The sequence below is a fragment of the Schistocerca piceifrons genome, chromosome 8 (genome assembly GCF_021461385.2).
Source record: "Schistocerca piceifrons isolate TAMUIC-IGC-003096 chromosome 8, iqSchPice1.1, whole genome shotgun sequence".
NCBI classification, from domain to species: Eukaryota; Metazoa; Arthropoda; class Insecta; order Orthoptera; family Acrididae; genus Schistocerca; species Schistocerca piceifrons.
The window spans coordinates 321,741,463-321,768,444 of NC_060145.1; the positions used below are offsets into that span (position 1 = coordinate 321,741,463).

Sequence of the window (26,982 nt, forward strand, 5' to 3'; positions counted from 1 at the left end):
GGCTCGACTATGGTAGTCAGGTTTATGGCTCAGCAGCTCCTTCCACTTTGAAACTTCTTGACCCTGTCCATCACTGTGGGGTGCATCTAGCTATTGGTGCCTTTCACACTAGTCCTGTTGGTAGTCTCCTCACAGAAGCAGAGATTCCTCCCCTACACATCCGACGGAGCCAACTCCTTGTTTCTCACGCAGTCGCCATTCACCAATTCCCTGACCATCCTGTTTACCCTGTGCTCTTCGCCAATGAGGGATGTCTCCCTCCTAACACCTGCCCATGGGTGGGATTGCCGGTTGGCATACGTCTCACTACCCTCTGCCAAGATCTCCATCTGCACTCACTGGACTGCACCCCGTGTCTTTCCTCCCATACCCCCTTTTGGATGGTGCCTAGACCACGGATTAGGACCGTTCTCATCCAGGGTCCTAAGGTCTGTGTTGCTCCTATGGTTTACCATGTGCCATCCTTGCAGAGTTCCAGGTTGCCACCATCTTTTACACTGATTATTCTAAGACTACTGATAAGGTGGGATATGCTTTCATGTCTCCTACCAGCTTCGAGCACCATTTGTTGCCAGGATCGTGTAGTGTATTTACAGCAAGAGCTTCTAGCCATTTACAGGGCCTTCCTTTTTGTTTCTCAGGCCTTCCTCCATAGTGTTTTAATTTGTTCTGATTCCATGAGCAGCCTTCAGGCTATCGATCGATGCTACTCTCGTCACCTCTTTGTCTCTGCCATCCATGACCTCCTCTCTTCCCTTGAGCATGCTGCCTGTTCAATTGTCTTCCTCTGGGTTCTGGGTCCTGAGTCATGTGGGAATTCCAGGGAATGAATTGGCTGACCGTTGAGCTAGAGAAGCAGATACTTAACCCCCCTTTTCCTTTCACGATTCCAGCTGCGGATATGTGGATCTACATCAAATCTCTCTTTGCCCAACAGTGGAATACCATGCTACTATTCATAGTAATGAACTCCGCACAATCAAGGAGTCTGCTGCAGTTTGGGGCACTTATTTCTACCCCTCTCTGAAGGAGTCCACTGTTTTATGTTGTTTACCCATTTGCCATACTTGGCTCATCCATTGTTTCCTCCTACGTAATGACCCAGTGTGGTTGTGGCACCAGACTATCATCTCACATATTGGTGTCATGTCCCCTTCTTTCAACCCTTCGTTGTAAGTATAGTCTTCCTGCTTCCTTAAATTTAATATTAGCAGACGATCCATGGATGGTAGACCTGGTCCTGGGTTTCCTCTGTGAAAGTGGTCTTTATTTCCAGATATAAGGTTCTCCTTTCGTCTTGGATCTGGGGAGGGTTGGTTGTGATTGGGACTCCTTTTGCAGTCTTCACGGTCTCTTTCCAGTTTTTAGATTTGGTCTCACCTTTTATGTTTATTCTGTGTGTGTTTAATGTTCATTCTTTTATATTTTGACTCCTCTGACTGAATCTGTTCACTTTTAGTGCTGTCATCACCTGATTAATTGCTCAGTTGTTGCGGCATTCTTTAGCAGAAGAGCTAGGTGCATGTCTTCTATGACTCCTTGCGTCAAGTGAGAGATTTTGTTGGCTTCTGTCATATTCGGATTCACAATGTAGCGTAGGGCAAAAACTGTATGTAAGACCTGATGTTGGTCCCTGTTCTTCAGTTGTTCTTCTGCTGGAAAAAAAAAGAAAGAAAAAAAGAGCTTCTCTTTACTGTTCTCAAACCATTGCTGGGCTGTGCTGTCAAAGTAAAATACACATTCGCCAAACATATCCTGTCATCCCATGTGTGGTATTTGGTGATTCAGTCAAATCCTTTCAGCCATTGCATCATGTCTACATCTACAATCTGTAAACTACTGTGAGGTGTGTGGCAGAGGCTATATCCAAATGTACTGGTCCCCCTGTGGGTCCGGGGGTTAGAATAGGCCCGAGGTATCCTGCCTGTTGTAAGAGGCGACTAAAAGGAGTCTCTCACATTTCGGCCTTTATGTGATTGTTCCCTGTAGGGTTTGACCTCCATTTTTCAAAATTTTCCCATAGAGGGAGCCAGTTGGGGAAGGAAGTCTTACTTGATGCATAGTGTCCATCATGCACCGAGACCTCTCGCATCCTTCATTGACACGGATCTTCACTTCAGCTCATTCTCCAATTGTTGGGCGTTGTCACCCTCCTGGGTGTGTTTTCCTCCATCCTCTGTGCGGTGTCACTTTCTGCCTTGTTGACGATAATGGACTTCTTAGCTAATTTGTGCCTGATAACCAGCACAGTAGCCAGTCCGTTGAGTTGGGGCTGCCATGTACCCCATTGGTTGTCGCCCCCTGACAACACAGGGATCGCTCTGCTGATGCCTGCGCCGTTAACTCCCCGTGTGTTCCAAGGAGTAGATGCCTGTCACCCTGGGGCATCAGGACTCCTGACAATGGACATCGTGCCAGGTGGCCTTTTGCTATGGCTGGGTGGTGCCCATGGGGAGGGCCCCTGGTCAGAGTGGGTGGCATCAGGACAGATGACACTCCATGAAGCATAGTACGTCATCTCTTACTGGTGGTCTGCAGCCAGCAGTCTCTAAGCGGGCACAGTCTAACTTCAATGCTAAGAAATATGACCCCAAGTCGTTCCCCTCTCTGGCCACACCATGGGAGGTACGCGAGGCTTAGGATGGAAGTGAAGCTTATTCGCCCTTGTACCTCGTATGTACGAGAGTTGATGGGGAATCTTTCATGTCCATTAAGCCTCAGTTTTTTGTGGAACATTTGGAGGACAAGCTGGGGAGGTGGAGGGCTTGTCCGAAATGCACTCTACATCTACATGACTATTCTGCAATTCACATTTAAGTGCTTGGCAGAGGGTTCATCGAACCACAATCATACTATCTCTCTACCATTCCACTCCCGAACAGCGCACGGGAAAAACGAACACCTAAACCTTTCTGTTCGAGCTCTGATTTCTCTTATTTTATTTTGATGATCATTCCTACCTATGTAGGTTGGGCTTAACAAAATATTTTCGTATTCGGAAGAGAAAGTTGGTGACTGAAATTTCGTAAATAGATCTCGCCGCGACGAAAAACGTCTTTGCTTTAATGACTTCCATCCCAACTCGCGTATCATATCTGCCACACTCTCTCCCCTATTACCTGATAATACAAAATGAGCTGCGCTTTTTTGTACCCTTTCGATGTCCTCCGTCAATCCCACCTGGTAAGGATCCCGCGCAGCAATATTCTAACAGAGGATGAACGAGTGTAGTGTAAGCTGTCTCTTTAGTGGACTTGTTGCATCTTCTAAGTGTCCTACCAATGAAACGCAACCTTTGGCTCGTCTTCCCCACAATATTATCTATGTGGTCTTTCCAACTGAAGTTGTTCGTAATTTTAACACCCAGGTACGTAGTTGAATTGACAGCCTTGAGAATTGTACTATTTAGCGTCAACTGCCACCTGCCACACCATACAGCAATCTTTTCTAAATCACTTTGCAACTGATACTGGTCCTCGGATGACCTTACTAGACGGTAAATTACAGCATCATCTGCGAACAGCCTAAGAGAACTGCTCAGATTGTCACCCAGGTCATTTATATAGATCAGGAACAGCAGAGGTCCCAGGACGCTTCCCTGGGGAACACCTGATATCACTTCAGTTTTACTCGATGATTTGCCGTCTGTTACTATGAACTGCGACCTTCCCGACAGGAAATTACGAATCCAGTCGCACAATTGAGACGATACCCCATAGGCCCACAGCTTGATTAGAAGTCGCTTGTGAGGAACGGTGTCAAAAGCTTTCCGGAAATCTAGAAATACGGAATCAACTTCAGATCCCCTGTCGGTAGTGGCCATTACTTCATGCGAATAAAGAGCTAGCTGTGTTGCACAAGAACGATGTTTTCTGAAACCATGCTGATTACATATCAATAGATCGTTCCCTTCGAGGTGATTCATAATGTTTGAATACAGTATATGCTCCAAAACCCTACTGCAAACAGACGTCAATGATATAGGTCTGCAGTTCGATGGATTACTCCTACTACCCTTCTTAAACACTGGTGCAACCTGCGTAATTTTCCAATCTGTTGGTACAGATCTATCGGTGAGCGAGCGGTTGTATATGACTGCTAAGTAGGGAGCTATTGTATCAGCGTAATCTGAAAGGAACGTAATCGGTATACAATCTGGACCTGAAGACTTGCCCATATCAAGCGATTTGAGTTGCTTCGCAACCCCTAAGGTATTTACTTCTAAGAAACTCATGCTAGCAGCTGTTCGTGTTTCAAATTCTGGAATATTCCGTTCGTCTTCCCTGGTGAAGGAATTTCGGAAAACTGCGTTCAATAACTCCGCTTTAGCGGCACAGTCGTCGGTAACAGTACCATCGGCACTGCGCAGCGAAGGTATTGACTGCGTCCTGCCGCTTGTGTACTTTACATACGACCAGAATTTCTTCGGATTTTCTATCAAAATTTTCTCTGAACTGTTCAGCAACTATATCATCGGAGTCTGGGGGTCGGTAGAAGGAGCCAATTATTAACTTAGTTCGGCTGTTAAGTATAACCTCCACCCATACCAATTCGCACGGAGTATCTACTTCGACTTCACTACAAGATAAACCACTACTGACAGACACACACACTCCACCACCAATTCTGCCGAATCTATCTTTCCTGAACACCGTCTGAGACTTCGTAAAAATTTCTGCAGAACTTATTTCAGGCTTTAGCCAGCTTTCTGTACCTATAACAATTTCTGCTTCTGTGCTTTCTATTAGCACTTGAAGCTCAGGGACTTTCCCTGCACAACTACAACAATTTACAACTACAACTCCGACTGTTCCTTGATCCAAGCACGTCCTGCATTTGCCATGCACCCTTTGAGATTGCAGCCCACCCCGTACTTTCCCGAGGCCTTCTAACCTAAAAAAACCACCCAGTCCACACCACACAGCCTCCGCTACCCGTGTAGCCGCCAGCTGAGTGTAGTGAACTCCTGACCTATTCAGCGGAACCCGAAACCCCACCACCCTATGGCGCAAGTCAAGGAATCTGCAGCCAACACGGTCGCAAAACCGTCTGAGCCTGTGATTCAGACCCTCCACCCGTCTCTGCACCAAAGGTCCGCAGTCGGTTCTGTCAACGATGCTGCAGATGGTGAGCTCTGCCTTCATCTCATAAGCAAGACCGGCAGCCTTCACCAAATCAGATAGCTACTGGAATCCAGAGAGAATTTCCTCAGATCCAAAGCGACACACGTCATTAGTGCCGACATGTGCCACCACCTGCAGCTGGCTGCACCCTGTGCTCTTCATGGCATCCGGAAGGACCCTTTCCACATCAGGAATGACTCCACCCGGAATGCACACGGAGTGCACACTGGATTTCTTCCCCTCCTTAGCCGCCATATCCCTAAGGGGCCCCATTACGCACCTAACATTGGAGCTCCCAACTACCAATAAGCCCACCCTCTGCGACTGCCTGGACCTTGAAGGCTGAGAATCATCCTCTGAAACAGGGCAGGCAGCTGCATCTGGCTCAGCCAGAGACAGTGCCTGAAACCTGTTTGTCAGACGCACCGGGGAGGCTTTCTGATCAGCCTCCGGGGATGTCTTTCGCTGCCTGCCACGCCTTGGAACGACTTCCCAATCAACCACAGGCAAGGGCTCAGCCCCACTGCAGGCAGCAACTGGCACAACCACAGCGGCAGACCGATTTGGGGACAGACGGGACGAGGTTGACATCCCCGTAATACCCAAGTCCGGCTCCCCACAGTGGTGCCCATTGGCAACAGCCTCAAGCTGCGCGACCGAAGTCAGCGCCGCTTGCAGCTGTGAGTGAAGGGATGCCAACTCAGCCCTCATCCGAACACAGCAATCACAGTCCCTGTCCATTCTAATCGATGTTGAACAACAGTTACAGAAACATGAGTCCGTGCCTAGATAACGCAAAGGAAACACGCAAAGAATGTATTTACTAACCGGTACAAATGCCTAACAACTGCACTACAATCTGCCTGAATTTATGATTACAGTAACAAACTCAAAATTACACCTCCTATACGAAACTCACACACAATTTAAGTAAGAATCTATGAAGTAAACACTAAAGCACGATGCTGCATCTCTCAAATACTATAATACGCCCGAAATTTATGAATTAAACAATGCAAGTACCCAAAAACACGCAAAGAAATTAAGAATTAAACTATGTAACAAGTAAGCTAGGGGTCAGTTTTGATAAAAACAGCATCCCCTTCCCAGTCCCGGACATTACTCACTTGTGGCAAGTTGGGTGATGTTCGTGTTACCATCACGCCTCATAAGAGCTTAAATATGGACCAGGGTATTATATTCCACAGAGACCTTCTTTTGCAGTCTGACGAGGAGTCCATCACGTCCCGATACTCCATGTGCCCCACCTACCATTTGTGTCAACTGCAGAGAGCATCATTCACCTTTCTCGCCAGACTGCAGGATTTTACAGATAGAGAGGAAAATCATGGAATAAGACCCTGGACCAACTGACCTACACTGAGGCTAAGAGGAAATTTGAGCACCTACATAGCCATGACCTTCTCATATGCTGCCGCTACTAGAACAGTTGTCGCCCCATCAGTTCCTCGAATTCATGTCACCTCTCAGAACCGGGAGGCTACACCTGCCCCCTTGATGGTGGGTGTCGCTTCCCTCCCTGTTGCTCCCGCACCACCTATTTCGGGAGCAACACCCCCTCCTCTCCCCCCCCCCCCCCTCCCCCAACCATTGGGGATTTCAGTCCCCACTTCTGAGCCAGAGAAGTGTAAGGCTTCTTTGGCTCCTCTCGCTAGGAAGGGATCCCTTGGGTAACTTCCTTCCCAGGTTTCTGCTAGTGGGAAAGATGACACCTGCCAGTGGCTGAAGAGTCCAAAAGCAGCTGGTCATAGGGCTTCATGCTCATCCTCAGTCCCGAAGACTGATTCAGTGAAGTCCTCCCACCCAGGGAAACCCAAGGAACAGTGCGAGAAATCGAAAAAGAATACCCCCAAGAACAAGGAACTTGCGGAGGCACCCACACCACCACCAGTACCTACAAGCTCTGAGGATGGAGTGAAATTCTGGCATCTGCTGACGACCTGGATCTCGCCAGACCCTCAGACACAATGGATATAGACTGCTTAGGCAAAAAGTCGGTGGCAGCAGGTGACCCTGAGGTGTAAACTGCCTCATTGAATGTTCCATGCCTTCCCTGTCTCATAATGATGTCATCCTCCAGTGGAATTGCAGCGGATTTTTCCACTGCCTGGCTGAGCTATGTCAACTGTTAAGCTTTACACCTGCTTTCTGCATTGCCCTCCAGGAAATCAGGTTCCTGACGTTGTGGACCACTGCCCTCCGCAGCTATAAGGGATATTACAGGAACCGTAGCGACTGTAATCGAGTGTCAGGTGGAGTTTGCGTTCTAAACTCAGTCTGTAGTGAAACTATGCCCCTTCAAACCCCTCTAGAAGCTTTGGCTGTCATAATATGGATGACGCAGAGAATAACTGTCTGCAATGTATATCTTCCTCCATATGGTGCAGTACCCCTGAATGTGTTAGCTGCACTGATTGATCAACTCCCTAAACCTTTCCGACTTTTGGGAGATTTTAACACCCCTAATCCCTTGTGGGGTGACACCGTGCTTACTGGCCGAGGCAGAAATGTCGAAACTTTACTCTCTCAGTTCAACCTTTGCCTCTTAAATACTGGGGCTGCCACACATTTTAGTGTGGCTTGAGGTAGTTACTCGGCCATTGATTTATCAATTTGCAGTCCAGGACTTCTCTCATCTATCCACTGGAAAGCACTTGATGACCTGTGTGGTAGTGACCACTTCCCCATCTTCCTGTCACTGCCTTGGCGTCAGGCCCACAGATGCCTGCCCATATGGGTTTTAAGCAAGGCGGACGGGGAAACTTTGACTTCTGATGTCACCGATGACTCTCCCTCACATGGTAACATTGACGTGATGGTTGAGCAGGTGACTACCACAATCGTTTCTGCGGAAGAAAACGCGATCCCTTGCTCTTTAGGGTGCCCCTGGTGAAAGACAGTCCCTTTGTGGTCACCAGAAGTTGCTGAGGCAATTACAGAGTGTCAGTGAGCTCTACAGTGACGTAAGCGGCACTCTTCCCTAGAGCATCTGATAGCCTTTAAGTGGCTCTGTGCCCGCATTCGCCACCTTATCAAACAACAGAAGCAGAACTCTTGGGAGAGATACGTCTCTACCATTGGATGCCATACATCACCTTCCCAAGTCTGGACAAAGATCAGATGTCTTTTTGGGTATCAGACCCTAACAGGTGTCCCTGGCGTTACCATCAATGGTATGCTATGTACCGACACAAACGCAATTGCCGAGCTCTTTGCCGAGCATATTACACCAACTGGCGACATCATATCCTTGCCACATTATATGGGTGGGGCCTCTGAGGCCCACATGCACAATTTTATCCAAAATTTCCTGTCGGTCCGTACTTCTCATGTCCAAGCCCCCTCCTACCCATATCCAGGAGAATGGGGTCCCGCAGGGCTCTGTATTGCGAGTATCACTATTTTCTAGCAGCTGTATGGCCATCTGTCTCACCCTCTCTATATACAGATGAATTCTGCATTTCGTACTGTTCCATCAACAATAGTGTTGCTGAGCGGCACCTACAGGGAGCGATCCACAAGGTGCAGTCATGGGCTCTCGCCCCCCAGCTTCCAGCATTTGGCCGATAAGTCGTGTGTCTCATGCACTTCTGTCGGCGTCGTACCGTTCATCCGGAACCACAACTTTACCTTCATGACAATCCACTCACTGTAGTGGAGCAATATTGATTCTTAGGACTGGTTTTTGACGCTCGATTGACCTGGCTACCTCACCTTCATCAGCTTAAGTGGAAGTGCTAGCAGCACCTCAATGCCCTCCGCTGCCTGAGCAACACCAATTCGGGTGCAGATCGCTCTACTCTGCTGCAGTTCTACAAAGCCCTTGTTCAATCCTGCCTTGACTATGGGAGTCTGGTTTGTGGGAGTCTGGTTTGTGGGAGTCTGGTTTGTGGGAGTCTGGTTTGTGGGAGTCTGGTTTGTGGGAGTCTGGTTTGTGGGAGTCTGGTTTGTGGGAGTCTGGTTTGTGGGAGTCTGGTTTGTGGGAGTCTGGTTTGTGGGAGTCTGGTTTGTGGGAGTCTGGTTTGTCGTTCGGCGGCGCCCTCAGCGTTCCGTGTACTCGACCCAGTGCACCTCTGTGGCGTTCGCCTAGTGACGGGAGCTTTTAGAACGAGTGCGGAGATCAGTGTCCTGGTGGAGGCTGGAGTCCCCCCATTGCAGATCCAAAGTGCATAACCGCTTGCCAGTTATGCGGCACACATTCGTAGTTCTCCTGAGCATCCAAATTACCATCTCCTTTTTCCACTCATGGCAGTTCATATCTCGCATCAGCGGTGCAGGAGAGGGCTAACGATTGCTGTTCGCGTGCGATCCCTTCTATCTGAACTAGAGTCATTCCCTTTACCACCTCCCATCCAGGTCCGTCCACCTACACCTCCATGGTGTACACCTAGGCCACAGATTCGTCTGGACCTTTCGCATGACCATAAGGACTTAGTTACTCCTGCCGCTCTCTGCTGTCACGTCCTATCGATTCTTGACGTGTTCCGGGGCTCTGAGATGGTTTACACCAACGGCTTGATGACTGATGGTCATGTTAGCTTTGCCTATGTCCACAGAGACCAATTTGAACAGCATTCCTTGCTGATGGCTGCTGCAGTGTATTCACTGCAGAGCTCGCAGCCATCTGCCCTGCACTTCAGTATATCCATTCATGCCCCAGGGAATCGTTTCTTCTGTGTACTGACTCCTTGAGCAGCCTACAAGCTATTGACCAGTGCTACCCTTGCCATCGTTTGGTAGCGTCCATCCTGGAGTCCATCTATGCCCTGGACCGGTTCCGTTGTTCAGTTGTGTTTGTGTGGACCCCAGGACACGTCGGCATCTCAGACAACAAACTTGATGACAGTCTGGCCAAACAGGCTAAGCGGAAACTGCTTCTGGAGATGGGCATCTCTGAACCTGACCTGCTTTCTGACTTATCCCATAGGGTTTTTCGGCTTTGGGAAAGGGAATGGCATAACAGTACACACAACAAACTGCGTGTCATTAAGGAGACTACGAATGTGTGGAACACTTCCATGCGGGCCTCTTACAGGGTATCAGTTGTTCTCTGCTGGTTCCACATTGGCCATGCTTGGGTGATCCACAGTTACCTCCTGCACAATGAAGACCGCTAAAGTGTCGGTGCGGTGCCCGGTTGACAGTGGCCCATATTCTGGTGCACTATCCCTCTTTGACTGCCCAGCAATGAAATCTTGGGTTACCTGACTCATTGCCGCTAATGTTATCTGACAACACCTCACCGGATGATTTAGTTTTACATTTTATTCATAAGGGTGGGTTTTATCGTTTGATCTAAGTTTTAGTGCATGTCCTTAGGCCCCGTTTGTCCCCCACCCTAGTGTTTCTAGGTTTTAATGTGTTTCAGAGTGGCTGGCTTCTCCTTTTTTATTCTCGTGGTCATCCAACCATGCTAATGTGCTTTATTGTTTTAATCTCTTCATCCCATTTCTTGTGTTTCTATTGTTTTCTTGTCCCCTTTTGTCCATTTACATGTTTGTTGCCCTTCATCGTTCTTGTGATTTTTCCTTTCATTCCGTTTTGTGTTGTCTGTCTCGTTTGTTTTATTCTCACTCTTGTGGCGTTGTTTTATTCGGAACGAGGGACTGATGACCTCATAGTTTGGTCCCTTTCCGCCTCTTTTAATCTCATTGTACTGATTTCTTCCCATTCCTTTCACATGTGGAGCAGAGGAAGAATGAAGGTTTGAATGCCTCCATGCTTGCAGTAATTATTTTATTCTTATTCTCACAATCCCCGTGTGAGCGATACATAGGGGATGGTAGTATATTCCTAGAATCATCATTTAAAACCAGTTCTGGAAACTTTAACAGACTTTATCTGGATGGTTTAAATCTACGTTCTAGATTCTTTCAGTTCAGTTCCTTGAGCATCTCTGTGACATTCTCCCACAGATTAAACAAACCTGTGACAATTCTTGCTGCCCTCTTCTGTATATGTTCAATATCTCCTGTTAGTCCTATCTGATACGGGTCCCATATACTTGAGCAATGTTCTAGAACAGGTCGCACAAGTGATTTGTAAGTGTTGTCCTTTGCAGAGTGATTGCATCTCCTCATTAGACCACCAATAAACCAAAGACTACCACCTTTTTTACCCACAACTGAGCCTATGAGAACATTCCATTTCATATCCCTTCAAAGTGTTATACCCAGGAATTTGCATGAGTTGCCAATTCCAACAGTGACTCACTTATTTGTAGTCATAGGATACTATGTTTTTGTTTTTGTTTTGTGAAGTGCACAGTTTTACATTTCTGAACATTTAAAGCAAGTTGCCAATCTTTGCATCACTTTGAAATCTTATCAAGGTCTGACTGAATACTAATGTTGCTTCTTTAGATGGTAATTCATTACAAATAACTGCATCATCTGCAAAAAGTGTCAAGTTTCTATTAATAGTGTCTGCAAGGTCATTAATATACAACATGAACAGCAAGAGTCCCAACACACTTCCCTGGAGCACATTGAAGTTAGTTCTAGTACGTATGGTGATGACTCTGTATCCAAGGTAACATACTATGTCCTCCTTACCAAAAAGTCCTCAATCCAGTCACAAATTTCACTTGATGCCCTATGTCTGGCCTAGTGTCTCTGAATACTCTGATGAATGCTTGATGTCCAGCTGACTTGTTGCTGCTTTGGAATCCATTGGTTTCCTGAAAATATGGACCTCGGGAATTGTCCATTTTGAAGTACCCTGCATTTCCACCAAAATTTGTCATGTCATAACCACAATCAAGTCCAAATCCAAAAGCAGGTTCATCAGCAATGTACTGGATTTACCACTAAAAACGTGTATATTATGAACACCAAGATACAGATAGAAAAAAATGCTGTTGGTTGTGTTTGAATTGGTAACCCACAGCCTGCCAGCCAGTGACACCAAGCAGTACAGCACACTGCATACAGCATAGCTCATGGCAGTATTGCTCAGTAGAGCCTTACCTGATAGGATTAATAAATGATATGTAGTTGATACAAAGAAATTTAGTGTATTCTGTATCAAGATTATTAAATAAGTGTGAGGTCACCACAGAATTACTCATCCAGCTTTTGTAGCACAAGCTACAAAATGGCATTTTGCAACACAGAGAGGTTTACTATTCAAATCATGCAACATAGTACTTGCTCTTACATATACACTGAAGAGCCGAAGAAACTGGTACATCTGCGTAATATCATGTAGGCCCCCCGCGAGCACACAGAAGTGTTGCAACACGACTTGGCATTGACTTGACTAACATCTGAAGTAGTGCTGGAGGGAATTGACACTATTAATCCTGCAGGGCTGTCCATAAATCAGCAAGAGTACGAGGGGGTGAAGATCTGTTCTGAACAGCAAGTACCAAGCCATCCTAGATATACTCAATAATGTTGGTGCCTGGGGAGTCTGGTGGCTAGGGGAAGTTTTTAAACTCAGAAGAGTGTTCCTGGAGCCACTCAGAAATTCTGGATGTGTGGGGTGTCGTATTGTCCTGCTGGAACTGCCCACATCCGTTGGACACAATGGATATGAATGGATGCAGGCGATCAGACACGATGCTTACATATGCGTCACCTGTCAGTCATATCTAGATGTATCAGGGGTCCCATATCACTCCAACTGCACATGCCACATGCCTCCACCAGCTTGAACAGTCCCCTGCTGACATGCAGGGTCCATGGATTCATGAGGCTGTCTTCAAAGCCTATATCGATGATGTATTGCTGGGCACAGGCAAGGCATAAAGCTTTGTATCGTGCAGTCATCAAGGGCACATGAGTGGGCCTTCGGCTCCGAGAGCCCATATTGATGACGTTTCGTTGAATGTTTCGCGTGCTGACACTTGTTGATGGCCCAGCAATTTGCTGAAGGGTTGAACGATTGTCTTCTGTCGTCATTGGTCCCGTCCTTGCAGCATTTTTTTCCAGCCGCAGCAATATTGGAGATTTGATGTTTTACCGGATTCCTTAAAATTCACGGTACATTCATGCAATGGTCGTACGGGAAAATCCCCACTTCATTGCTATCTCAGAGATGCTTAGTCACACACTCGTGCGCCACCTATAACACCCCGTTCAAATTCATTTAAATCTAGATAACGTGTCATTGTAGCAACAGTAACAGTTTAACAACTGCGTCAGACAGTTGTTGTCTTATATAGGTGTTGGTGACAGCAGTGCCATATTCTGCCTGTTTGCTTCTCTCTGTATTTGAATATGAATGCTTATACAAGTTTCTTTGGCACTTCAGTGTATGTCGTGGAATGACGATGAGAGCAGAAATTGGAAAGAAAGTTGAGTGTGTATGACGGCTTCCCAACAGCTGTTCTTTCTGCATATCATTTGCAAATGAAACAGCAAAGAGGCAGAGGAAATGACTGCCATAGACAGAGAAACCTCTATCATATGCTATGTGGCTTGTAGAATACAGATATAAATATAGGTGTAGTATTTTGTTCTTAAAAATTTCCTTTACGGGAATGTCATTGAAATCATAATGGTGGTCCCGTACATTTTTCACTGATTGCTTACAGAGTATCCACATAAGACTTTCTTACCAAAGAAATTGATGCAAACTGCATAACTACCATGTCTGCAGCATGACACATATGAGATATGTATGGGCTAGATAGTAGCACCTCAAAGAGCTCGGCCAGCAATAGACGGATTTAAGTTTCATGAACCTGGGAGTTTTGCTCTGGGGATTAGTCAGTGTTGCTAGTCTTTTACATCTGCTCTTTTAATCCTCATGGCCTTTAACTGTATTTAGTTGAGAGTATAATCATTTAACCACACTTCTTTTTCCAGTCGCAAATGTTGCACAACTGTCAGTAAATCTCTGTACAAGGTCAGATTTCTCTTATTTTGTTGCCCTGGTTTTGTTGTGAGCCACAAGTTACAGGAAGTCTTCTGCTGCTTCATTCTTCTTTGAATATGAATTCCTGAAATTTTAACAGTAAACTTTTCCATGATACACAATGTTTCACTTGCAGCACCTCCCATTGAAGTTGAATGAGCATCTCTGTAACACTGTCGAGCTCATTAAATGAATCCATAACAAAGTATGTTTCTCTTCTTGAGACCTTTGCTATCTTGTTAATTCTATCTGGTAATGGTTTCAGACTGTCAAGCAATACTCAAGAATCAACTAAATGCATGTTCAGTTATAATGTCTTGTTTAACTGATTCTTGAGGATTTGTGTGTGATCGTAACCCCCCCTCCCCTGTCTCCTACCACGCTCTTGAAATCTTAGGTGTGGTGATTGACTGACCTTTAGTGTAGCTGACGCTGTAGGTTTGGTTGAAAGAGACATTTGGTTGAGATCTGGAAAAGCCAATGGTTAGGGATGTGAAAAATAGTTTATCCAAAGTATTCGAACAATGGAAAATCCAAGATGACACAGTGACAGTGTATGGAAAGAATAGATTGCTACTCACCATATAGTGGAGATGGTGAGTTGCAGATAGGCACAACAAAAGACTGTCAAACAAGTAAGCTTTTGGCCAATTAGCACATGCATGTTCTCTCTCTCTCTCTCTCTCTCTCTCTCTCTCTCTCACATGCACACGCGGGCCCCAACCACTGTGTCTGGCTGCCAAGGCCATGGTTATTAAAACTTTAAAGATCACCAGTACTCTCAATACCTCCACAACAAACAATAGTCACAGTAAGCCATCCAGTACCATGACTAAATTTATCATCCTGCAAAAGAGGAAAAATTCAAATTACCACCTGCAAACACACAAAGACCATAAAGGTACCACATGGGAAGCGGTATCTTTCATATTTGCTTTATTCCTCTCCATTGCCCAAGTAGTGATTTCAGTATTGTCAATGGTATTGTAAACAGTTGCAACTGAGTGCCGAACACACCTAAAATGACGTATCTCGTGAGTCGTTCAAAGCAGGTGCCTGTGCAGCAGCCCAATCCAGAATACCAGTGCGCACTGGTATCGTGCACTTAAAATAACCTTGCTTGGCTTTATTAAAACCACCACTTCCGGCTTCAGCGAAACACTCTCTCTCCCCCTCCCCTGCCTCCGCCCCGGTGACGTGTAAAACTAGTGTTGCAACAGGGGCAACTGCACATAGGGAAACTGCGCAGCCTGTTTGGCACTACAGCTCTGTGTTGGTATACACAATTGATCTGGGACTCTGAGATGCACAGGGGTGCCTCACACAGAGATCATGCCAGGGTGCCCCTGGGAGATACAACACCAAGAATCACTTCTCGGTAGCCAGAAATAGTGTGTGTGTGTGTGTGTGTGTGTGTGTGTGTGTGTGTGTGTCATTCAGAAGAAGGCCTTTGCAGCCGAAAGCTTACTTGGCTTTTTGTTGTGCCTATCTGCCTAATTATGAAAAGTATTTAAATTCAAAATGCAAATACTTGGTCATTTTTTTTTCTGTTGCAAGTGTATATACAAAATACGTATTTACACAGTAGCTTTATTCAAATAAAAAACCTCTGGCTAGTGAACATTTTACATACTGTTTAGTTCACTGATTTTAACAGCAGTGATTGTTCATGTCTTTCATCTTTCACGTTCCACCTATATGGCTTCATTATCATTCCACCAAAGGTAGGTAGGTTGGTTGGTTTTTTGGTTGAGGGACCGAAGACTGGGGTTATCAGTCCCATTGGATTATGAGGTCATCAGTCTCATCAGATTAGGGAAGGATGGTGAAGGAACCATCCCGGCATTTGCCTGAAGCAGTTCAGCAAAATAACACATTTTGCTGCATGGTAAAAATTTCATTCTGGAAGCAACCCCCCACCCCCCTCCTCCCAGGCTGTGGCTAAGCCATGTCTCCTCAAAAACCTTTCTTTCAGGAATGTTAGTTCTGCAAGGTTCCCAGAGGCGCTTGTGTGGAGTTCGGATGGTAGGAGACAAGGTACTGGCAGAATTGAAGCTGTGAGTGCAGGTCGTGGGTCGGTCGTGGGTCGGTCGTGGGTCGGTCGTGGGTCGGTCGTGGGTCGGTCGTGGGTCGGTCGTGGGTCGGTCGTGGGTCGGTCGTGGGTCGGTCGTGGGTCGGTCGTGGGTCGGTCGTGGGTCGGTCGTGGGTCGGTCGTGGGTCGGTCGTGGGTCGGTCGTGGGTCGGTCGTGGGTCGGTCGTTCAGTAGAGCACTTGCCCGCAAAAGGCAAAGGTCCCCAGGTTGAGTTTTGGTCCGGCACACAATTTTAATCTGCCACTCGGCTGCAGAGTGAAAATCTCATTCTGGAATTAGTCTCAAGGTTATATTCACGTGATAGATATATGCGCCGAAGGTATCCATCTTGGAACTATTTTTGTTTAAAGAAATGGCTCATTAAATGAATGAAAACTGTGAAGTGTGAAATAAAAAAATTAAGAGAAGCATTTTGCGATTTACAATTACAAAATATGTATATTGTAAGTATTTCAGATGCCTAATAAAAATAGGCATTTTGCATTTTGTATTTGCATGTGAAATACATGTATTTCACATAATGCATATGTCTGTGTGGTACATCAAATATGAAAAATCCAAAGGGAGAGGGGGCACACTAAATATGTATGGTTATATGGGCATGTACTTCATAAAGAAAAGGATAGTATGTTGCCATCTGTGTCAACTAAACAAGTAGACAGATTGATGGTTGCTGAGAGAATCATGTGCCACAGAGATATATGAACTTTTCCAGTTAGCTTGCACAGACTTACGACATTCTTAATCAGTTGGAGAGAGTGGAAGTGTCATGGCATGCCATTTTTTTTAGTTCTGGTCCTCTAAAATGAGTTAATAGTGGTAATGTTTCTAATCAACAGTACTGTGAGACACATCCCTGAAAGTTTCAGTATTTCACTGAAAAGGGTCTGCCAACTGTTTCACGAGACTTAGACGATGACATTGAGAGGAGAGTTAATTACATAAAAATTTACATGAGCCTATGTCATTAAGGTCCCCAAAGAAGTTCTTGTACTCCTGAGGACTTACATCCATGGCAAGCACTCTTGTTGGCTAAGAATAGTTAAAAGAAAATTGAGAGCATATGAAACAAAAATTCTCTTGACCTTATGGCCCAATTGGAGGTAGCATTTACCAGAAAACAAGCGTGATCTACTTGAGAGATAGTAAATTTCATTCGCCAGTATCCATCAGAAGAAAGGAAAGTCAGAGAAGAAAATTCAAGTTCTACATAGAATAATTTTAATTTTATTTGAAACACAGGACAAATGTCAGAGAGATACAAAGATGCAGTTTTGACCCCCAACCTGAAATCTGGGAATATCCTTATGTCCTGCATAATGTTTCCATGCTGTCTGCATAGAAATTCTTTGGTGCAGTCAAATCACCATTTTTTCTGGCTCTTGGAATCTGTTTAAGGCTGTGGTCAGTGTTCCTGTCAACTCCAGACAAATGCCGAGGATCGGTATGCTGTTCACTGGGAACTCCAATGTTGGGCGGGTAATGGAGCTTCCCAGGAGAGTAGTAGACAGGTCAGGAAAGTGGGCCAGTGCGCATTCAGCATGTTAGCTGTGAGGTCTTGTCAGAAATTCAGAGGAGGCTTTACTGGCAGCCAGTGAAGTCATGGGGTGCAACCAGCTTGCCACCTTGGTTTTCGGGGCCATCTTTGATTTCTTTAACCAGTTGGCTGGATTGGTGAAAGCAGCTAACATTGCACTTGGGATGCAAGCATGGCTAACTGCTGTGCCATACCTAGAACACTAGGTGCCTATTGAAAGATCTAAATTAGAAACTCAGATGATATCTGACACAAATTTCTCAACCATTACTACTTTATGGAGAATAGTAGTGCCCCCTTTTCCCTTGTGCAATATGTCAGGGGTGAACTAAACCAAGAAAGCAGATACTTGGGTAGTAGAGTATCTGTGGCATGCACAGGTTTTTTTTTTTTTTTTAAAAAAAAAAAAAGGTTAAAAGAACCCATTCTTTGGGTCAATGACGAATTGCCTGCCAAAGTTGAAGACAGATCAGCCACATTACCCTTAGGAAACTTTGCTCCTTGCGGTTGGAAAGAGAAAATGTTAATGTGGTGTTAGTAAACTGCAGAACCATCCTTGGTAAAGTTCCAGGATTAAAGTTAATAATGCCTTTGTACTATTAGAATCACAAAGCTGGTTGAAACACGAAGTGAATAGAAGCAAAATCCTAAATTTAGATTAGAAAACATATTGCAAAGGTAAGTAGAAATCAGTGATGTCAGTTTATTTACTGCTGTGTATAAATCAATAAGGGATAGTGAAATATATAATAAAATGTCTTCTGAACCACTTTAATCAGGAGGTGGTGGTGGTTAGTGTTTAACGTCCTGTCGACAACGAGGTCATTAGAGACGGAGCGCAAGCTCGGGTTAAGGAAGGATTGGGAAGGAAATCGGCCGTGCCCTTTCAAAGGAACCATCCCGGCATTTGCCTGAAACGATTTAGGGAAATCACGGAAAACCTAAATCAGGATGGCCGGAGACGGGATTGAACCGTCGTCCTCCCGAATGCGAGTCCAGTGTGCTAACCACTGCGCCACCTCGCTCGGTTTTAATCAGGAGCTGCAGTGGCAGAGCATTTTAGATTTTCTTGATCTTGTTGCTGTATTTGGTGAGGTGAGGTGGGGGGGGGGGGGAGGCAACATAAATAGACCTGCTATAGAATGAGTGTCACCCAATGAAACCTGCTGTCAGAGATGGATTATATAAGATTGTTCTGCATATCTTGTGTGTTTTGCCTAATTATTTCAAGCAAATTGATCGAGAACTGACTTGGGAGTTTGATGTCTTACATGGAGAGGTCTGCAGTGCTTGACTTGACTGCAGTCTGCTTGACTTTTTGAAACCATCTATACGGTGATGTAGGTTAAGATCCCAGGTATCACCACCTGCTGCCATTCACACTTGGGTGACCTTGTTGGTGAGTAATAGATGGAAAAAAATTCGGAATTTTATATGGTGCTCAATAGTGTTAAGATTTAAGTAGACTGGCTGTGTGGTGTAATGACTATAGTCAGGCTTTCACATGCTGAAGGTTCAAATCTCATGATGTGCCTTAAATCTTTTTTATTTTTAAGTCTTTATCAAAATGACAATGCTCATTATTTTTATTAAGTTAATTGCTTTAAATGTAATTTTTTATTTCTATTCCTTTGTCACATTTCAGTCATTGTATGAATTTTTTCATTTGTTCCCATTTTTTCTTTATATTATTGAAATTATTGTGAATATGAATTTAATTATATTTATCTGTTATAATAATTAAATATTTGAAAATGCCGATCTATTGGTTAAAAAACAAAAGTCATTTAATCTATTTATCCTGACTGTGCAATAGTGTCAAAAATGTACTTTTCATTGGAAGATGCACAATTTTTTATGGTAATCATTGTACAAACATTTAAAACATAGCCTAAATTCACTCAACACCATTACAAAATAGTGGAGATGAAGATTTAAACAAAAGAAGGGATTATAAGTAAAGCCAAATTCAAGAAAAATGAGGAATAGAAATAATGACTGCAAAACATGAATGAAAAAATAGGATGATAAAATGAAAGAAATTAAATCAAAAAGAATACTTAAAATCATGTGAACGCAGATTTCGAGTGGAAAAAAAATAATAGGAAGAAAGATGAGAGCAGATAGATGAAGATGCTGATGTGATGAGTAAAATGATGTGATAAAGGAATAGAAATATAAAATTACGTTTAAACCAATTAATTGAATAAAAGTAATGATCAAAATAATTTTGATAAAAATAAAAAATAAAAATAAAAAAAAAACAACAAAAAATATTAAAGTATCTGACGAGATTCGAACCCACTACATTCCTCCATGTCAAGGCCTTGCACTATCCATTACACCACGCAACCAGTAAATAAGAAGCTACTATATTAATGGTATTGAGCATCAAGCAATTCAGATTTTTTTTTGGTCAATAACTCACAAATGAGGGCCTACCAGGATGAGTGGCTGTGGTACGTGATAGCTGGGATATTTACATCGCAGTATAGATGCTTTCAAAAAGTCAAAAGTCAATCCCACCACTGAGGACCTCTCCTTGTTAGACCACCTAGCAGCAGTCATACCTAAATTTTCAAATCACTCAACACAGAGGAGGCCATCAGTGATCTTAAGGCTGTGAGAACATCAGTGACTACAGGTGTTACAAGGAATGTTGAACGAACGTAGGAAAATATCTTTGCTTAACAAGAGTAACAGGATACAAATTGCAGACTATCTGAGTAGTCAACCCTGAACACAGATGGAGAAAATTCAAAAACATTTTCAGATACCACTTCCCTAAGTCTCTCTCTCTCTCCTCTCCTCTCCTCTTTCGTCCTTCCCACCCACTGTAAATCTTTCTGACTCTGCACCTAGCAGCCAGCCATATCCTGTCCATACCATGCCCCTGCATACTCCCACAAGCAACACATCATTTTTCTCCCTTCCCTAACCTGCTATTGCACCCCCCCCCCCCCCCCACGCCTCCTCCCTCCCCTCCCCATGCCCTACCCCAAATTGCTGCTCTCGTCAGCCACAGTGAGATTCGGGCCACAGCAACCAGAGAAAGTAACAATGTGTTTGCATGTTGTTCTTTTGTGAATGTGTTTCAGGAGGGGACTTTTATCCAAAAGCTTAAATATTAAGCAGTCTTTTCATTGTGCCTTTCTGTGTCTCATTGCCACCTCTGTGTGATAATAGCAATCAATCATTTCCATATTGTTTTAAAAATAAATGATTGTGTAATAGGAAAAAAACTCAAAATGCTCAGTAGTGGAATGGCGTTTGCATAGAATGAGATACTTTGAGATTCTCCATAGATTATGCAAAAGAACTTGCTCCAATTGTACCAGTAGTTTATCATAGGTCGTTGGAGCAACAAAGGGTACCCAGTGACTGGAAAAGCGCAATTCATTTCCATTTTCGAGAAGGGTCCTAGGATAGATGGACGTACTTGCAGACTCATAGTGCTGAAGTTAGTGTAGTGTAGAATTGTGTGACGTGTCTGATTGTCACATATTATGACAATTTTGGAGAACAAAAATCTTCTGTAAATATCAACATGAATTCTGCAGGCAGAGACCTTGTCAAACTCAGCCTGCTCTGTTCGTTCATGAGATACACAGCACTGTAGACATAGGCACCTAGGCTGATTCTGTTTTTCTAGGCTTCAAGAAAGCATTTGGTTAAATTGCGCCCTCTCACATACTCAGCGAAATATGAACTTAGTGAGTATTGGACTTATCTTTCTTTTCAAGAGTACAGCAGTTTTCCTCTGTCACAAGAAGTTAAAAGTGTCATTATCATTTTCACAGATTCCTGTCATTCACCTATTCCTGTCTCACACCCTCGTCAATGTTACCTACTTTCATCCCCACTCCTTTTATTTATTTCATATTGTCTTTTCTACTTGTTTACAGGTGACACTGCCTGACCTGGAAAAAAACGGGATTCTTATCGAAGTAAAAGCATGTGGCCTGCCTGATACTCAGTTTGACCACATTGCTGTAATGCAGATACTTGCAAGAGCAAACAAGAAACAATTCATGGGTTTGGGATTTGACATCTCGGGTGTTGTTCAAGCTGTTGGGTCTGATGTGACTACTTTGAAAGTTGGTGATCAGGTTGTTGGAGTTGTACCACTTGATTATGAACAGTCTGGTTGCTCAGAATATGTTGTTGTACAAGAATTTGATGTTGGTATGTATCTTAAAGTTTTAATTCTAATCTCTGGTTTGAAAATACTATAATATTCCAAATACTGCTGTTTGTTTTGTTTTAATTTATTAGTGGTACAGTGAATAAGCAGAAGCTAAAGTTGTTATAGTTGTGCGTTGGTGAGAAAATTGGCCAACAATAGGGAACTACGTAATAGAGATTTTAACAACTCCTGATAGAAATAAAATAAATAATGTGACACAATTAAGTTTTAGAACAACTAAATTACACTAGTGCTAATTTAAAAAAAAATTGGAAATAAAAGAAATATTGAATCATATCCATAAGAATTAATTTAAGAAATAAATGGAAAGACAACTCAATACCATTCAGAGAGGATGGAAGTTTAAATTATGAAAGTAAAATGGAGGTGTGACAGTGAGATGACATATCTGTTTTTGACAATGTCATTCTCATATCTGCTGGCATTTGATAAGTATAGGTGCATTGTGTCCATATTCACAATGATTCTATGGGATGCTTTACATATGTAATTGCAGTGAGATGGAAAAGACACACTGTGGTTTAGTAGTTGTATTAGAAAGTTATATATGTGGTGAGATTTTTGGTACAGATTTAAGTGAAGTTAAACACTTGTTAACAAAAAATATCTGAATGACACCAAGTGATCATAAAGTGCAATGTGAGAAGGGTTCAGTGGGATTAAAAATAAAATTTTGCCAATTGATCTGACAAATGGATATTAAAAAAATTTTGGTCTTGTGTAAATCAATAAACCATTTAAAATCATCTGCTCAGTAGCTTAGTGCTCTAATGGAAGATCACAGAAAGGATACTGCAATACTGAATTCACTATTCCTCCAAAATTATTTTACTACAGAAGATAGTAATCGGGTTCCTTCTTTCAATCATTACTGTATGCCAAAATGACAGATATTGATATAAGCCATTGCTTAGCAGAAAATTAACAAAAATAGCTCAACAAAGAAACTATATGTGGACCTGATGAAGTAATCTATGTGATTCTATATGGAGTACTTGAAAGAACTCTCGCCTCCTAGCAATGGTTTATCGTAAATGACTGGGACAGTAAAGTGTACCAAGAAAATGGAGAAAAGTGCATGTAAGTCCTGTTTCCAAGAATGGTCATGGGACATAAGCTTGCAATTATTGTATAAGACTATATCACTGACATCAGTCTTGTAGTCTTATGGAACATATTCTATGCTTGCTTTTATCACCTTTTTGGGGAACAAATATCATTTTGGTAGAAATCAACATAAAGGCCAGAAACAAAGTTTTTGTGTACTTTGGTCACTCTGTCCGCAACGTCCAGAGGACCATAGATAATGATGCCCATCTTGATGTCACGTTCCTTGGATTCTGGAAGGCATTTGACATAGCTGTGCATTGTGGCTGACTGAGCAAAATACAAGCTCACTGAAGAATATTTCATCCATAAAGGACAGCATTATATGAGGGCCGTGGCTGTTGATAAATACAAGTAAAACAGTTTTCTACAGCAATCCCTTATTTACTTTGTCACTATGCATTTCAGTGGTTCACATCATCTTCATGTGGAAAATTGTTTTCATAGCTGGTGTTAGTGAAGAGCAGTAAAGCATTTTCACAGCAGCAGACAAAGGGCAATATAGGTTATGTTATGTCTTTTACTAGTGATAAAAACTGTGCTTTAGGAAAGGTGCTTTTAAAGTTTGAAAACATTAACTTGTGACAGTAAGTTGTACTTACAGGGACAGTAGCATCATAAAAAGCGCATATTGCAGCTTGTTGTATGACCTCCTGTATGCTATGTGTACACTGTCACGTCAAAGATGACATACATGTTACAAATATACTTGCTACATTAGATACAAAGATGACTGAGAGTTGCCATACCTAAAGCTAGGTTATTTGTTACTCTACACTGCAAATCGGTTATTATATTAAATGGTTATGTACAAAAATGGTTTTCTTTCATTTTAAAAAGATGAATGGGCTGCCTAAGAATATGATTATGTGCATAATTCAGCTATTATCCTAGGTGATTATACATACACAAATGTGTTTTTCTTCTACTTTATAAATATGACTGGGCTGCAACAGAATTTGGACATGTGCACAATTCTGTTATATTAAATGGTAATATTATGTAAAAAAGGTTACAACATATCGTACATATTTGTTGTAGGTTAAACTTATTGGGAAATGAAGGGGATTGGTTATGTAAATTGCTGTGCATTGAAATTGTAGATTGTGAGAATGCTTTAAGTACTTTGTCAAAATTTTGGAAATGTTGGTTGAACCTGTTCCACTATTGTTGTTGAGTAGGTTTTCCCCAAGTTTCTTTCTGTGGATATCAGTTTCTAGTTCCTCTTACAAGCCAACATGCATTCAAAAGTTAACTTCTACAGAAGATGATACATTTCTAATCACTGACGGAGAAAACAAATGTGATGTTCAAGACATTGTCCAAACATTCAACAACATTCAGCATAGCACATAGAACTCCACACATCAAACTGTCAGACGTGCAGGGACAGACATAGGTGATTGACACTTAACATAAGTAAATCTAATGTGTTGTGCATAAATAGATGAAAGGATGTGTTGCCCTTAGATTACACTATAGACTATAAACCACTGGATGTAGAAGTTACTACCAAGAGTGGCCTAAAATGGAATGATCATATTAAGAAAAAATAGTTGCTACTCTCCATGCAGTGGAGATGATGTGTATTTCTGTAAATTTTTTCAAACATATTTCTATGTTGTTTATGTATTTTTATGTGTTTTTACCCTCGACTGTGGAGCCTTGCTCCTTCCATCGTGTTGGTATCGAAAAGTTTCCTTACACATTCTCAGAACCCAGTTCCACATTAAAAAAAAAATCAGCATCTCTGCTAAACGGTGAGTAGTAATTATCCTTTTCATAATATACAATATATATAATATTGAATTGCAGATACCAAGCTGAGATTCATGGGAAGAATACGAATGATAAGTAATTAATCCACAATAAAAATGGCTTACAATACACTGGTTCAATCAGTTCTCGAGTACCCTTAGCAAGTATGATTAATGGAGGAGGTAGAGAATATCCAAACAACTGTGATGTATGTTTGCCACAGGTTCATTTAGTAAGTGTGATAAGATATGGAAACACTCACCAAATTCCAATTGAAGTTACTAAAAGAGAAGCATTGTGCATCACAGAGAGATTTACTGTTAATATTGTTCTGAGAAAGACAGACAACGTATTAATTTCGTGTACATACATCTCATGAAATGATCGTCATGAGAGAACTGGAGGAACTAGAAGTCATACTGCTGCGAACTGTGCTGTGTGCAGTGTGGACTAGCAGTAGTGTCACTGGATGGCATGCTTTGGGTCACCAGTTCAGATCTGATCACCAGCCATAATTTATCATTCGTGGATGGACCTTAAATTTCTTGTGTTTGTGCTGTTTGCATGTTCTGGAATATTTAGTGTTTGTAGAAATAGCAGCAGTTGTGTTCTCTCTGTACATTGGAGTTTCAGTGCCAAGTGTTTTACTACTTTGATGACCCTGCTTTCAGATTTTGACTTTATTGTGGTTACAACACAACACTATCGAGGTTTCCTACAGTCATGCTTTCCACACACCATTAGTGGATGGAACAGGAAAGGGCAGAAAATGGTGCTGTTACCAGAATTATCCTCTACTACACACAGTTAGGTGTTTTTTGGAGGATAGCTGTAGATGATAACAGATTCTCACTGTCAAAGAAGGAAATGTATAGTTGTTTGTCAAACAATGGAAAATTGGTGATTGAATAACAGTAGTACAAATTATGATACATTGCTACTCAGCACATAGATGAGGCGTTGAGGTGCCTCTTATGGCTAACCCCCCCCCCCCTAACACACACACACACACACACACACACACACACCAAAGGAAAAAAAAACACTGTCGGTTCCAGACACTGCAACCCAACTTGAGGAAGGACTTAGTCCAATAGCTTGATAATATCCAAGAGCCTACTTTTAAATGTACGTGTCTGCTGCTCAGTGTATCTCCTCTATGTAATGTGTAGCAATCCATCGTAATTCATGTTGTTGTACTTTTAGGTCTGGCTGTTAAAAGTACAACCTGTTTAATATAGGAAGGAGTAAAGGTAAGAACAGTCCCTGTAGTTGATGTTTTGAACAGTCGACAGGCATGTAAGCGAGATGGAATCTGGAATGGTGACAGGAATGTGAAGGGTGATGTCCAGGTGAGCAAGAGGGAGCAGTAGAACAAGATAGCCATGTGGCACCAGAGATTTCTTTGTGTTGAAGGAAAGTCCCATAAGTTACTTGTTATGAGGGAGCAGGAGAGATCACAGGAACAGGTCAACTGCAGAGGTAACAGTGATGGTGGTGAGTACCTGTTGGGAAGTGGGTGGAAAGGAAAGGCATGGTGACAGGGGTGGAGGAAGGTAATTGACAGCCTAGTGGAATCAGACTCCAGTGGGTTTCAATGATTAAAGGGTGTGTTGGATAGACAATTATCATCTATGCTATGCAAACTGAGAAACTGGTATTTGGAAAAGAGGGGAGGGGGGAGGAGGGGGAATCAGGTGCACTATGTGACAGGGTGTTTGAGTCTGGGGTGGTACTGCAGAATTAGGGTGATGCTTCTGAGCATCTCATAAATTGGGATGATTGAACAATTAGGAACATGTGGGAGATCAGTTAATGAACTAAGATTGGAGGACAGTGCCTGTTTATGCTTTAGCATACTGGGCAAGGCTGGGGAGTGCTTGTTGCTCTAGATGTGGTTACACTGTATGAGAGAGACTTTTTACTGTGGAAAGAATGGCAGCTGTTGAAGCTACAAGTTCAATCTTATTTATGTGACTGCCTGTGGCTCAAAACCTGGAATTGTTCTACGTATGGGTTTTTCACAGGTGAAAGACTTGGTGGTGGTACTGGAGGGAGCTGGAGTGGCTCAGGGGTTGAGTTGAAGGGTACATGTTTTTCTTCTTTTTCGAAATTCAAGCTTTCGCAACAAACTGTTGCCTCATCAGGAAAGAGGGAAGGAGAGGGAAAGAAGAAAGGATGTGGGTTTTAAGGGAGAGGGTAAGGAGTCATTCCAATCCCGGGAGCGGAAAGACTTACCTTAGGGGGAAAAAAGGACAGGTATACACTCACGCGC

At 43.1% G+C, this 26,982-nt stretch overlaps 1 protein-coding gene across 1 annotated transcript in view; it reads left to right on the forward strand.

The window, feature by feature from the left end:
* LOC124711905 (quinone oxidoreductase-like protein 1) overlaps nucleotides 1–26,982 on the forward strand; it is a 137,926-nt gene that overhangs the window by 62,945 nt on the left and 47,999 nt on the right. Inside the window, exon 2 of the mRNA XM_047242157.1 lies at nucleotides 21,541–21,820. Within this exon, the coding sequence (XP_047098113.1) occupies nucleotides 21,541–21,820 (280 nt within the window). The remainder of the gene's footprint in view (nucleotides 1–21,540; nucleotides 21,821–26,982) is intronic.